General features: G+C 47.2%; 1 protein-coding gene across 1 annotated transcript in view; it reads right to left on the reverse strand.

Annotated features, from left to right (window-relative positions):
- Nucleotides 1–13,913: 13,913 nt before the first annotated feature.
- The window catches only part of ZC3H3 (zinc finger CCCH-type containing 3), a 194,309-nt gene continuing 192,043 nt past the window's right edge, over nucleotides 13,914–16,179 (reverse strand). The window contains exon 12 of the mRNA XM_083144927.1: nucleotides 13,914–14,757. Coding sequence (XP_083001053.1) covers nucleotides 14,726–14,757 — 32 coding nt within the window. The 3' untranslated portion in view covers nucleotides 13,914–14,725. The remainder of the gene's footprint in view (nucleotides 14,758–16,179) is intronic.

Raw genomic sequence — 16,179 nt, forward strand, 5'->3', positions numbered from 1 at the left:
CTGTTTACTTGTTACCCACCTGGCTGCTGCACAGCAAACCGAAAACACATTCCTAGTGTACGCAAGTATACCTGGCCGATAACGCTGATGCTGATTAACCCAATGGTCTACTTGGCCGAACACACATGGCAACATCTCTGTATAACTGTATGGGATGCAGTTAAAATCCCGGAAATCCCGAAATGCCGACACTTTCTCCCTCCTGGGGTGTCCACGACACCCCTGGAGGGAGAATAAATTAGTGTGCCAAGCGTAGCGAGGCACCTGGCCCGCTGCGTGGCGAGCGCAGCGAGCCCGCAAGAGTGGACGATCCACGGCCCCCCCTTGTCGGCATATCGGCTGTCGGGATTCCGGCGTCGGGATTCTGAACGCCGGGATCCCGACCGCCGGGATTCAATACTGAATCCAACTGTATAATGTATAATCCTCCTATAACGTTCAGGCGTGTATATAACAGGCTACACTGTTAGTGGTGAGAGCGGACGCCAAGCGGGCTTCACCTTTATTTTTAACACGACTTGGCACCGTGCGTCCACCACAACTTGTCTGCATGACACTTGCAGAACCGAATATCTCACAACATGACAAAACCCTGGACCGCTCTGTAACGGAACTGCAAAGTCATTTCCAATAATCAAGGTTACATTTACATTGTTGTGTTAGCGCTGAGGGAACGGGACACCCCTGTAGAAATAGAAGGAATTGAATGTTCTATTAACACCTCTGTGCTGGAGTGTACTTTCTACACTTGTCTGAAGCATGCCACATTGCCCAGAGGGGTGTCCTGTTCTCCCTGTGCTAATTATTGGCTGGCAGCAAGGCACTGGGGGGGATTAGGTTTCTCTGAGCTACACAGTGACATGTTCTCTGCATCTGACACCTGGAGCAGGTGTCACTGGTACAGGTGACCAGAGGACCCCCAGACAGGAGCAAGTGACAGCAGAGCTACAGGTGGATGGACTGACCTTAGAGAGGGGTCTGAGGGGACCCCCAGACAGGAGCAAGTGACAGCAGAGCTACAGGTGGATGGCCTGACCTCAGAGAGGGGTCTGTGTGACCAGAGGACCCCCAGACAGGAGCAAGTGACAGCAGAGCTACAGGTGGACGGACTGACCTTAGAGATGGGTCTGTGTGACCAGAGTACCCCCAGACAGGAGAAAGTGACAGCAGAGCTACAGGTGGACGGACTGACCTTAGAGAGGGGGTCTGTGTGACCAGGGGACCCCCAGACAGGAGCAAGTGATAGCAGAGCTACAGGTGGATGGCCTGACCTCAGAGAGGGGTCTGTGTGACCAGAGGACCCCCAGACAGGAGCAAGTGACAGCAGAGCTACAAGTGGACGGACTGACCTTAGCGATGGGTCTGTGTGACCAGGGGACCCCCAGACAGGGGCAAGAGACAAGAGAGCTACAGGTGGAAAGAGTGACCTTAGAAAGCAGTCTGAGGAGACCCCAAGACAGGAGCAAATGATAGCAGAGCTACAGGTCGATGGACTGACCTTAGAGAGGGGTCTGTGTGACCAGAGGACCCCCAGACAGGAACAAGTGACAACAGAGCTACAAGTGGATGGACAGATCTTAGAGATGGGTCTGTGTGACCAGGGGACCCCCAGACAGGAGCAAGTGACAGCAGAGCTACAGGTGGACGGACAGATCTTAGAGATGGGTCTGTGTGACCAGGGGACCCCCAGACAGGAGCAAGTGACAGCAGAGCTACAGGTGGATGGTCTGACCTCAGAGAGGGGTCTGTGTGACCAGAGGACCCTCAGACAGGAGCAAGTGACAGCAGATCTACAGGTGGATGGTCTGACCTCAGAGAGGGGTCTGTGCACTGTAGATGATCTCTATTACAGTGGTGTAAGATACAAAGTGATAATACCAAATTAAAGAAACAGTGTAAAACATTTCCATGCAGATAGTAGCTAAGGGAGATTGCTGGACTCAAGACAAACAATAAATGGACATAGATATTATACTAACGCATACTACCTGGATCTAGGTGTTATCCATAAGATATAATAACCTTCCATCTACGCAGTCCTCCTATAATGTTACATATGTTCTACACTCACACATCCCGCTGACCACAGGCCAACATTGCTGCCAGACTGCAGTATCTTCTATATTAAATTCATTGCCCTGCTTGTGTGTTTGTCCGGTTATACATTCGGAAACCCCTTCATCCATTGTGAGGTGGTAAAGTTGGATCCGATCCAGGTTTTAGATGGATTCGGGTCCCGGTACTCTGGGTGGGTCCTAGTGCCCCTCTAGCAAACTCGACAGAGACGGCAGTAGTGCTGATGATCTCTGAGAAAAAATAAATAAAGGCAGAAATGACAGAGGGTCATGGGTCCGTGTGCCCCCCCCCCCCCCGTCTATATGTTTGTTTTCCAAGGATGCAATAGAGGAATGATATAATCTAATTGGTTGCTACGAACAACATCACCTCTTTTAATTTTTAGAAGCTTCAGTAAATTTAGCTGAAAGTATCTGAACTAGGGCCCCATTTATTATAGGATCGCATATACAACACGATCTGGGCGGGGTCTACCGTTCAGGATCACATGCCAAGAGGCGATCCTATCACATGGATGGATGTCTCTGCAGACGCATGGACAGGGGCTCCCAAAAGGAGCCGTTCCCTGTGATCTGCTGTAACGGGCCCCGACGACAGTGCCGTAAGTAGCCCATAGTCTACAATGGGCTACTGTCATCTCAGAATGGTGACCTGACATTGGGTAGCATTTCACCCCCCATAGTAACCTAGGGCCAGGAGGGATCAGAGAATCCTGCTGCCGGCCCTCCTAGATACATTCCTTAATATTTGCGGCTAACCTAAATGGGCGTTTTGGGGGAATTAGCCATCAATAGTTAATGAAAAACGGGCCGCTTGGAGGCTTAAACTCGGTCCTCAGGACCCCACACAGTTCACGGTTTCCAGATCACCAGGCAGGTGCACAGATTACTCATTGACACATTTTAAAAGATCCACAGGTGGAGCTAATTATTTCAGGAGACCTGGGAAACGTGCACTGTGTGGGGTCTGAGGACCGAGTTGTTGGAGAACCTGTGTGCTAGACAATGCAAGAAGTGGTACAGGAATTACTATTACCATATCTAATGCTCAAGAAAAAGGTGCAGAGTCTAAACCTGCTCGAGGTCTTCTCCAAGGACCACACCTAAGGGATATAGTTTTTGCTGTGCCGGTGGGCAAGTCACGGCCCTCTGCTTGGGTTTTCCTGTATAGATGTCAGTGTACAAAGATAGAGACTAATGTACTTAATCCGATGGCATAACAACTGGAACGGATGGTGTGGCTATGGGGCTGGAACTGATGACGCTGTGTGTCGGACGTGATCCAATAGAAAAGGGTATCGCCTGACACCGATGGACAGCCTGAGTGCTTCCACACAGTAGCTCAGACAATTGCAGACTGTCAGAGCAGGACTTATATCCCCCCTGTAGTGCTGTGATTGGAGGAGTGAGTCAGATGATTGCTGCAATGCCTGGGATTGGAGAACTAAGGTTCAGCAGAATCAGGTGACTACTGCTGAGACTGCCATTGGAAGAATAGTAGTCAGCTGATCAAAGTGCCATGGCAGCACCCTGCATATGTAGCATGGTGGTAATTTCACGAGGAACACACTCAGGAGCATAGGGTGCAGCGATGACAGTGACAACATCGGCAGTTCATAGCACATGGGAGCGTACATGAAATCCAAGGCAAGGCACAGCAGCGCACAGGTTAGCAGCGCTGCACAACGGTTCCGGACACCGGTGCCAGAATCTTGTAGGCATTAGGGACATAAGACTTGCCCATATCGTCCTATGGAATGCTGGGTAATCCCCCAGAGTCCCTGGGACACACATACCAGGACATATCGCACCGTGCCCGATTCAGCTACAGCCGTTTAGCAATAACGATTTTGCACACACGTTAAAGTCATGTTAAGCAACGTCTCAGCGGCCATCAGTGACGGATGTTCCCAATAGCGCAGCAGATAATGGCGCTCTGCAGCAGCGCGGGCAGGAAGGCTAACACAGCACTCGTGAAATGCGCATTACACCCAGAACAGGCAGATAGCTAACGGACAGAGCGATCCATCACCGGCGAAGCTATGGTGCATGTCACAATGAGATGCTGATGTCGGACTGCAGCATTTACAACTCTTTCAAACAATCAATGATCCATACTCTGTATTGATTTTCTTGGGCTTTTAGTGTGTAAATCTAGCAGCAGATAATAGTTTGCGTTAACCCCTTGGTTCTTCCCATGCATGGCATGCAGTGCTTTGTGTTAGATCTGGTAACACGCGGTGCTCAGACCACGCCTGACGTACCACACCTGTCCCCGTCGCTAGCATCTTGCCTGTGGTGTCTATGGTTGACATCTTTCCAATCAACTAAATCTTTCTGCAACATAACCCTGTGGGCCTGGTTCATGTTTGGAAGTACAGCAAAAATAAAGCAAGCAACTGGGTAACACGTGCTGCGCTGCAGGTGGGGCAGATGTAACTCTGCGCCTGGGTAACACCATGCTGCGCTGCAGGTGGGGAGGATGCACCATGTGCAGAGTTAGATTTGGGAGGGGGTGTGTTCAAATTGAAATCTAAACTGGAGTGTAAAAATAAAGCTAACATCTGTGGGGTGCACGCAAAAGCAGCCAGTATTGACTCTGCACAGAAACAATATCAATGTATACTATTCCCTGCATTGCAACTAGGTTTGTTCCAGACACAAAAGGGGTTATTCAAACCTGCTCATAGCGGGCCAAATTCGCTTCCTTGGGTGGTTTCAGGTTGGATGGTCTCTTGTCTCTCCTCCATTGCAGTCCCTCCCCTCCATAACACTGACCTCTGACCTGTACCCACCAGCATCATCATCTATTACATCCCAACAGGCCACGTTCTGAGGACTTCTGCCGTTCTGCTGTTTATTGAGGACTGGAGCGGAGAGCCTTTGCAGGGGTTCCCAAACTCCACCGATAGTCCCAATCCTAAGGATAGTCCTGCATTGAACCAGATGATTAAATACAAGAAGACTCAGATACTGTCCTCAAGCATGGATATCCTGAAAACCTGGACTGTAATGGCAGAGTTTGGTAACCTTAAACCATCAATTGCTCTTTGACAGCTCAAAGTTGCTGAAATCCCAGTAACCCAGCCTGGCTTATTGTATGGCGGGCTTGGAAACAATTATCCAGTTGGGTGTAGTGTACCGCCAACAGTGAACCGCAAGCCTGCAACTAAGCGCAGTAGGAGGATCTGACACCCAGAGAGAGAACAAAGAAAGCATTATGGCGGCCTGGTACTGCCGTACCATGTTCCTGAATAGAAAAGTAAAAGAGGCAGGAGTTAGCACAGTATCGGGTGCAGTAATGGTGGCGTTACAGCATGATGTGCCAGCCTTTCCAGCAGAGAAGTCGTGTGACTCTTTGGGGACCTGGCAGTCTTACAGTGGTTGCCATCCCAGCAGGTCGGCCCTCAGGATAGCGGGCACAGTACCCCTCTAACCCAGTGGTTCCAAAATTGTCCTGAATCACTGCACCCTGGAGCATCAGCCTTCTTTTCCTGGTCGCCCCTTGGATAGAAGTTCTTTGGTGTTGATTTCAGACTGAACTGGATCTGGTTTTGAATACTGATTGGAGCCGACATCGGGTGACGGATTCCGGGCCATTATCCTTTGTTTACATGCGCTTATGAGAGCTGTTCATTCAGTCTCTCTATCCGATCTGGTAATTAGCCATTTCTATTTTTATTTTTGTATGTGTCATATACATTGTTGTTTTTTATCCAATAAAAGGTGGTATTGCACCATATGCCCCTTTTCTATTTTCTTTTGGGACTTCAACTGGATCGAGTGAAAGCTCTGATTTGGATTTGAGACCTGGTTTCTCTCCTGATACGATATAAGTAGTCGATCTAGGAGAAGAGGAGACGTTACCACATAAAAAGTAACGTAGGACTACGCACTATCCTTTATGCATGTCAGTTTGTGGAGAAGAGGACCGTTCCAGTTGATATAGGAACGTTATTTAGAACCACATATAGGCGCCAGTGGAGGGAATTTTCTATTTTCTGTCTTTTTGCTTGTTTTTTGGGGTTTATAGGGTCACCCCCTCCTTTGTTTTTTTCCCACCATAGGCAGCCTAGGCGCACATAATCCTATCTCTGTTCCATTGCTAGATATTTAAATGATCACAGTTGTCATTTTAAACCATGGATAAACAATATTCCGAAAAATCAATACTGTAGAATTAAAAGAAACGGCTCAGAGGAATCCCTATTTAAGCAACAGGCAAAAGACATGACAAAGGACTTTCTAGGACAAGGTTATCCCAAACGGCTTTTGGATAAAGCATTAGTAGAAAGTTCAAAGATCGATAGAAGGCTACTTCTGAATCCCAAAATAGATTCAAGACCTACCTTTGAGGATAATCCTCTTTTTATATCTATGTTCAATATGCATTCAGAAGAAGTGAGAGAAATTATTAAAAATAACTAAACGATAATATTCTAGCCCCATATTTGGAAGAACCCAGAATTATTTTCAAAAAGAATCAAACTCTAAGAGACATTCTGTCACCCAGCCACTATAAAAATGAGAACCCAGTTGGGACAACCCTACTGAAGGAAAAGGACAAGAAAGGATGTTATAGGTGCAAAAAATGTTCATATTATATCAAAATCATATTAAGGAGCCTAATAACCTATTCCAATCTACACATTTGGGGACCACTTTTGACATCAGAAACCATATAGATTGCCAAACCAAATATGTTATTTATCTAATAACTTGTGACTGTGGATCGCAATATGTAGGTCGTACTATTCATCCTCAAACACTAGATTTCTCGAACATCGTAGAAATATAATGAAAGGTGTCTTTAATCATACCCTGTCCAAACACAACATAAATGGTGACCTTGGAGCTTTAAGAGTTCAAGGCGTAGAACAGGGGTCTTCAACCCATGGCCCGCGGGCCACGATCTCAGTGGCCCCCTGCCCGCCATGCACAGGATTTTTTTTTTTTTAAGTAAAAGAAAATGCTGCCGAGGGAGGCAGTGTAATGGAGTCCCCTTGGGTGCCGCCTACCCAATTTCCATTGGCTGCAGGCAGGGCAGAGGAGTGGATCCAGTGCGGCTGAGGGAGGAGGAGGCACGTCTGGTCACGAGCTGGGGAGTTGGGACCCGGCGAAGCTTCGGGAGGAGGAGACGCAGCTAGTGGGAGCAGGGGACCCGGCACTGGAACTGCAGGAGGAGGAGGCACAGCTGGCGGAGGGGACCCGGCGAAACTGCAGGAGGAGGCATGGATGGTGGAAGCAGGTTACCAGTCAAAGCTGCAGGATGAGGAGGTACATCTGGCGGGAGCAGGGGACCTGGCAAAGCTGCAGGCATTACTGGGGGCATTGTGTGTGGGGCATTACTGGGGGCATTGTGTGTGAGGGGCACTGCTGGGGCATTGTGTGTGAGGGGCACTGCTGGGGCATTGTGTGTGAGGGGCACTGCTGGGGCATTGTGTGTGAGGGGCACTGCTGGGGCATTGTGTGAGGGGCACTGCTGGGGCATTGTGTGAGGGGCACTGCTGGGGCATTGTGTGTGAGGGGCACTGCTGGGGCATTGTGTGTGAGGGGCACTGCTGGGGCATTGTGTGTGAGGGGCACTGCTGGGGCATTGTGTGTGAGGGGCAATGCTGGGGCATTAGGTGAGGGGCACTGCTGGGGCATCATATGTATAAGCAGGAGTACTGCTGGCATTATGGTCTGTGGCATAATGGGCATCAGTGTGGGGCATAATGTGCAATGGGCATAATTTTGTGTGGATTAATGTGTAATGGGCATCACGGTGCGGCATAATGTGTAATGGGCATTATGGTGTATGACATAATGTACAACAGGTATTATGGTGTGTGGCATAATGTCTAATGGACACTATGGTGTGATGCACAATGTGTAATGGGCATAACGGATAAACAGTGTAACAGTGTATATTGATTTAAGTAGCCTTTCGTTGTTTGGGTTTGATCTGTGAGGCATACTATTTCACTGTGTGGGCCTTAATTGTTTATATTTCATTGTGCAGCCTTCGTGCAATTTATTCAATATCAAATTATATATGGGGGGGGGGGGGCCCACAGATTTTACTGTTTGCACTGGAACCCAAATTGGCTGCTGATAACTATTAGGGTGTGTGTGTGTGTGTGTGGGGTTCTGTGCTGAGTATGGGCGGCTGTGCCAACTATCTATGAAGGACTGTGCTGATGTTATAGGGGAGCTGTGATTCTATGGGGCTGTCCGAAATTCCGTAGGCGATTTTAGTGGCCCTCGGGCTTCACTGTATTTTTTTAGGTGGCCCACGCTGTCTTAAAGGTTGAAGACCCCTGGCGTAGAACATATAGCACTCACCTTTAGAGGGGGCGATCGTTTCGATAGGCTATGCGCTCAGGAAGCTTACTGGATCTTCTCATTGGGTACTCGGTTTCCAGCAGGTCTCAATGACAATATTGAGCTTAATAATGTTTAGGAGTTTCAATAATATTGTTTGCATTGGGTCCCTTCCGTCTCTTCCTTTCCTTTATGTCCTTTTCAGTACTGAGATTTTATCTTGTTGATGAATGTTACAGCTTCTGCAATGGCACAGAAGATTTGCACTATGGGTAATGTTTTATATGTATGGATCAAGTCTTCTGAATACTAGCATGAAATCTACGAATATACAGTATTTCTCTAACTGTAAATATTATTCTCATTAGCATATTTGAGATTAGTCTCTATATATTTTTGCTATCTTGTAAACTTGAATAAAAAAGCCCAAAGCGCGGTGAGCCCCGCGAGGGGAAGCAAAATACATGTAAAGTAATCCGCATCCGCTCGCCACGCTTCGGGCTCGGTGGCTCGCCACACTATATAAAGTCAACTCCACGCCAACGTGGATAGTACGGGTATGAAAAGGTCAGAGGACGCGTTCCGCCACTTGCCACGCTTCGGGGTGGCGTGGATAGTGGGGGGTGCCGAAAACCTCATTGTATGGGCGGGATATATTAAAATACATCGCCGCCCATCGCGGCCCCCCCGCCGCGATGCCGCCGCATATGTACTAACATATGCGGCTGGCATCGCGATGTGGTGACAGAGGCCCCCCACGATACCTGGAATGTGGTGTGCGGGGGGTCTCCGTCACCTCTCTGCCCCCTTCTGCATCCCTCACACCGGGGACAGCTAAGTAAGCTGTCCCCGGCACCTCCTCCTCCCCCCTGCAGCCGGAAGGACGTCCGGCTGCGTCACTAGGGGGAGGAAGGTGTTACCTTCCGGGTCCAGGTAAGAGAGGGAGGGGGGGTCGGTGGGTTTTTCGGCGGAGGCGTCGGGCGGCGAAAAGAAGCCCGTAGGCTTCTATAGGGTATCGCCACCCAAAGGTGGCGATACCCTACACTGCGGTGACGTGGCGGTCGTGTAATAGTACATAGGAAAATGCGGTTTACCGCATTTTACCTTTAGTACATATCGCCCTATGTCCTTATTGTATACCTAATGGCATTATACACCCTATACAATATAAATAAAAGAGCACTGAATAATGTATTCATATAGGAAAATCCTATTCACATAGGAAAATCAGATCGCATCGCACGGCCGTTACAATGACCCATGCAATGCGATGCGATTTTCCTACGGTGCCGTACGTAAGAAACTTGGGCGCAGTGATAATACACAAGTACCTACACATATATTTGGAAATCAAGATAAAGAGAAACTGACCATCATAGCTGTCACTTCTTAAGACAGACTCAGGGAAAGTTACAAATATGCTAAAAATGAAAAATAATCATAATATTAAAAGTTCAAATTCTAAATCAGGAGTTCCGGAGTGGGAGTTGAACCCACGACAAGCGTGTGAGGATGTAATATAGTCCGTCTCCCTATCTCTGAGCCAGAGGCTTTATACATATATAAATGGTCAGTTTTCTGAATATTTGAAGCTACAGTGTGATATAAATATAAATACAAATTTAAAGAATTATTAATATTGTTATAATTATAATATTAAATTGTTAAAATGTAAAGTTTGGACTAGAAGCTCTGTAATGAGAATTGAACCTATGACAGATGTATGTGGATGTTTCAGGGTCTGTCTCTACCTCTGAGCCATAGGCCCTATATGTAAACAAATGGTTAGTTTTTAGAATATTGGAAGTTACCATTTGATATTGATAATGAATACCAACTAAAATAATGTTTATTATTATGAGAAAATTAATCAACCTTCAATGATGCCGACTGTTTTTTTTTAACTAGATTGTGATACAATTGATGTTTTATTTATACCCAGCTGAGAAAAGTAATTGTGAAGTCAATGAGCAAAAACTTTAGTGACTCTTTCCATCACCATCCTGAAAGGTGTTCTAGTAACACAGGCGTGCTCTCATTAATGCCTCACAATGATTGGTGAACCCACCTTTTTAACCAAGCAAGCCGCCACCATTCCCTTATCTTCTGAGGAAACGGTCAGACACTAGGACCGAGAAACGCGTAAAGTTTGGGAACTCTGAACTGATTATCATCAATCATCATCTTGCTACTGAAGAAACTGGAGGCATTGCTCCAGGGAAACGCGTTGAGCCCTCATTGTAGAGCATATACCACTTTATATTATTGTTGCGTCCAACTGTGGGGCTTTTTGGATTACATTCTTTACAACACCCATCCTTATCAGGAGGATATCCGAGGTGACCCCATTGAACAGTTGGTTCATCCAGGTACACCCTCACCTACCATTTGGGACTGTGGATCACTGTACCATCATTCATATCCACCATACTCCATTTGGACTGTTGGCCACCTGGTCAATCATCTGTCGCTTTAAAGGACTGGATACTACAACTAAAACCCACCTATTGGAAACGTTGTGGTAATATGCTCCAATTCATTCAGAACTAATTATATGGAATTCCATGTTTTAACTATGTATTTTTATAGCTTTTTCATTATTATTTATATACACTATTAATTTTTATGCTGTAATAAACCATATATATTTAGAAAAAAACGTTCAACTTATTACTGTGCAGCCAGCGCTGGTACACACCCTTTCTTTTTTGCTATATCTATTTAGGGGCTGACAACCCCAGTACCAGCTGCCTGTTAGAAGCGCACCTCCCACCTTTCCTTTTTTTGTTACCGAATATCATCAAAGCCTGTCTGTTTCCCATTCTATAGAACACAGTGATTGACTTTCCAGCAGTGTTCGTTTGGACAAGGTTATCTCCAAAACAGCTTCATCTTTTGCTTCAATCATTACTCACCTTTACCATATTTCATCATTGCACACCTCCATATAACCAGCAGCTCCCCGCAAGGATTCAGGTTTGACCATCTACCGGCCGAGTGGGTAAGAGCATTCAGGAATATATTCATGACTCTAATCTCCTTCTGATTATACATCCAATCATGGACTATGTTTAAATGGTTTTAATTATAATTAATTCTATGTGTTTTGTTGCTTATTAAATTTAATATTCATTATTTTAATAAATAATTGGAGATCAATACAGTGCGCTCTCTCAGTTGATTTTATTTCTTTTTACCAGGAGTCTCCGGGATTCTTTTTGGGCGCAGCCTAATTAACCACAGCTGTGGTCCATTGAAATTTTTTATTAAATTGTTGCGCCTAATATTGCTATAGTTTCTAAAAACTGCATGTCAACCTTTTCCATGTAGACCTATTGCTTGCGTCAACCTTCTGTTTGCCCTGAGTTATTATGATATACAGGATACGCCAGTAACTGGCAGCTAAGATAGGTCTGAGCAATTCTGCCAGGTCACAGAGCACAAAGCTCTGCGTGGCGCGTCCGACAGCAGAAGGGGTGCTGCTAGGTGGGCACCTGTCAGACACAGGTGAGTGGGGACACCGCAGCACCTGTTCTCCGGGCTCCTTGTAACGTCCCTTAGACACAGCTTGGAAGCTGTCAGCTGCCCAGAGACGCCGGGGGTAAATTGCATGGGATGCTGGCTGCCTTTAATTTGAAGCAATTAGCATGTTCCTGCTTTCTCTGTAATTAGCTCTTTAATCCCATTGTATAACCCAATTAACCCCACAGTCTCTTTCTCACAGTCTGCGGGTGATGCACCTCTCTGTAAGCATCGCTCTGCGCCCGGCAGGATATTATTAGCAGGACACACAGTGGTAATTGTACTTCTGAATGATTAGAGGACTATGTTATTTCTAGGATAGCCAATCCCGGGCCATTGTTTCCAATCCTGGGATTCACTTTGATTTAGACTGACAGGATCAGTGCTGTGGTGACAATGGGCAGGGAGTAAAGTAATGATAGGAAACATGGGGAAGAGAGTGAGACTGACAGGATATGTGCTGTGGTGACAATGGGCAGGGAGTAAGGCAATGATATGACACAGGACCTATAGTGTGGTGACAATGGGCATGGCAGGGAGTAAGGCAGGGCTGGGCAACACCGGCCCTCCAGATGTTGATGAACTACACATCCCAGCATGCCTTGCATCAGTTTCAGCATGACCACATAGCAAAACTAATGCAAAGCATCCTGGGATGTGTAGTTCATTAACATCTGGAGGGCCGGTGTTGCCCAGCCCTGGAGTAAGGTAATGATAGGAAACATGGGGAAGAGAGTGAGTGAGACTGACAGTACCAGTGCTGTGATGACAATGGGCAGTGAGTAAGGCAATGATAGGAAACATGGGGAAGAGAGTGAGTGAGACTGACAGGACCAGCGCTGTGGTGACAATGGGCAGGGCAGGGATTAAGGTAATGATAGGAAACATGGGGAAGAGAGTGAGACTGACAGGATCAGTGCTGTGGTGACAATGGCCAGGGAGTAAGACAATGATATGACACAGGACCTATAGTGTGGTGACAATGGGCAGGGCAGGTAATAAGGTAATGATAGGAAACATGGGGAAGAGAGTGAGACTGATAGGACCAGTGCTGTGGTAATGATGGACAGGGAGTAAGGCAATGATAGGAAACATGGGGGATAAGAGTGAGACTGACAGGACCAGTGCTGTGGTGATGATGGACAGGGAGTAAGGCAATGATAGGAAACATGGGGGATAAGAGTGAGACTGACAGGACCAGTGCTGTGGTGATGATGGACAGGGAGTAAGGCAATGATGAGAGTGAGACTGACAGGACTGGCGCTGTGGTGACAATGGGCAGGGAGTAAGGCAATGATATGGCACATTGGGAAGCGAGTGAGACTGACAGGACTGGGAAACAGCAAATGGCCACTGTAAATTTATCAGGGTACTTGTGTAATATCTGGGCGCCCGATTTTTTCATTGCATCGCATCGCATGCAATATAGTGGCATACAATTCATGCAATGCGATTTTTCATTGTAAAGACCCAATTTTTAATTGTATAGTCACCCATGGGTGATTTCATACTCCCACTATCCAACTACGCATGGAGTTGATTTTATATAGTGTCGCGAGCGCAGCGAGCCACCGAGCCCGAAGCGTGGCGAGCCCCGAGAGAATACATGTAAAGTAATCCACATCCCCTCACGGGGCTCGCTGCGCTTGCCACTCTTCGGGCTCGGTGGCTCGCTGCACTCGCCACACTATATAAAATCAGCTCCATGCGTAGTTGGATAGTGGGGGTATGAAATCACCCATGGGTGACTATACAATTAAAAATTGGGTCTTTACAATGAAAAATCGCATTGCATGCCTTAAGTAGTGGCATGCAATGATAAAATCGGGAGCCCAGATAATACACAAGTACCTTTATCCGCAATACTGCAGAATTCCCACCACTTGCAGGTAATTGGATCCTCTTCCATATACCCCAGAGTCTGCATCCAATCACAATCCAGCTGCTGATGAAATCCCATTATTGCTCTGTGCGTCTGTTACCAGTATAAGAAGATAAAACACAACACAATGGAAAACAATCTGCACTTTATTGAACGGTGATCACCACAGAGTTAGTAACCAAAACACACAGGCAGAACATAGTTAAATAAAAGCATGTAATATAAAAACAATGGCAGGTTTGGTTTCAGGATCGGCGACAGCTGATCGGAGATAACGCCTCTAGCTGCTGCGGTCTATGTACTAACATTAGGTGGTCTCTACCCCTCACAGCTTGGAAACCAAGGCAGTGATCAGCAAGTCTCTTAGATGCAGCCCTTAGGGGGGGAAACCAAATGCATTGAGTTCACTCGGGGAACAACAGGGGTCTGTAGGGACACAATGTTATACTGAGTGTAAAGTGAGCCAGGGGCTCGTAAGAAAATGGGAGAACCCTCATCACCCAAAACCCCAACAAATCAATGACATCCCTATAAACCATGGGGGCATGGCGAGGGGATCTTAACTAAATTCTGTGCTGTTCGCCTGCTGAACCCATGACCTGTGAGACCGTACCCCATGCCAAAACCGCAGGCGCCATCCAACCCACCGGGGGATAAAAACATCAGATATAAATCAATATTAAACTCTCTTCTTACAAAGTATGAAATAAAATGATCTGGCGGCATCTCTGGCCCAGAAAGGAAATAGAAATCTGTAGAACCTCGGAATACGAGATGTGCGTAGGTTCCGCACAGAGGCGCTGGTAACATCAGGCGCTACCCACAGATACACAGTGCTGGTCAGTCTGACGTAATACAGTTGCATCCAGACAATTGCTCAGGGGGAGGAAGGCAGCACCTGAGGGTACACCCGAGCTGGTCTAACACGCCTGGCACCGGGTCACAGTCTCGGCTTGATCTGAAGAGGTTTACCTACAAGAGAGAGACGGACCATTAGAGAGGAGCCACTGTACAGAATATCAGGTGTGAATCAAAGGGGGTCAGTATGATTTCCCAACAGTTGGGATCCCGCCCCCGCTGGGAAATCCGGGGGAGCGCAATGAGGCCTCTTACAGGCTCGGCGCTCTCGCCATGCTGCGGGCACCGTGGCTAGCTTCCCTTGACACAAAGTGGTAGTCCGGGATTCTGGCTGACGCTAATGTCGTCAGTCAGGATCTTGGCGCCAGCATCCTGATTGTCAGCATACATCCATATCATACATCCATATCATAGGGTCAATAATCAATAGATCGACATGGAAAAGGTCAACATCGGAAAAAGTTATATCTAAGGAACAATTGAACCGAAACTAGTGTATAGCGGGTGGTTCACAACCTTTACTGTTCCCAGTTGGAGTCCAGGTGGATGTAATGTAGGGGAAAAATATGAAAAATTTATGTCGACCTTTTCATGGGTTGATTTTTTGTCTATGTTGACCAAGCGCATGACAATCTTTTGGTGTTGACCTATCATCCGGATACCCAAAATATCATAGCCTTCCAGGGTAATGCCAGGCAGTGTATCCTTGGCATCAGATTATAATGCACCTGTACAGCCAGTGCAGTCTGATGCACACCTGTGCTGTCATGTGACAATGGTACACGTACCTGTCTGAGCGGTATCACACCTGTACATCCTGATGCACACCTGTGCTCTCATGTGACAATGGCACACGTACCTGTCTGAGCAGTATCACACCTGTACAGACTGATGCACACCTGTGCTGTCATGTGACAATGGTACACGTACCTGTGAGCGGTATCACACCTGTGCATCCTGATGCACACCTGTGCTGTCATGTGACAGTGGTACACGTACCTGTCTGAGCGGTATCACACCTGTACAGACTGATGCACACCTGTGCTGTCATGTGACAATGGTACACGTACCTGTCTGAGCGGTATCACACCTGTACAGCCTGATGCACCTGTGGTACACGTACCTGTCTGAGCGGTATCACACCTGTACAGCCAGTGCAGCCTGATGCACACCTGTGCTGTCATGTGACAATGGTACACGTACCTGTCTGAGCGGTATCACACCTGTACAGCCAGTGCAGACTGATGCACACCTGTGCTGTCATGTGACAGTGGTACACGTACCTGTCTGAGCGGTATCACACCTGTACATCCTGATGCACACCTGTGCTGTCATGTGACAGTGGTACACGTACCTGTCTGAGCGGTATCACACCTGTACATCCTGATGCACACCTGTGCTGTCATGTGACAGTGGTACACGTACCTGTCTGAGCGGTATCACACCTGTACAGCCAGTGCAGACTGATGCACACCTGTGCTGTCATGTGACAGTGGTACACGTACCTGTCTGAGCGGTATCACACCTGTACATCCT

The sequence above is a fragment of the Crinia signifera genome, chromosome 5 (assembly GCF_055691185.1).
Source record: "Crinia signifera chromosome 5, ASM5569118v1, whole genome shotgun sequence".
In the NCBI taxonomy this organism is placed as follows: Eukaryota; Metazoa; Chordata; class Amphibia; order Anura; family Myobatrachidae; genus Crinia; species Crinia signifera.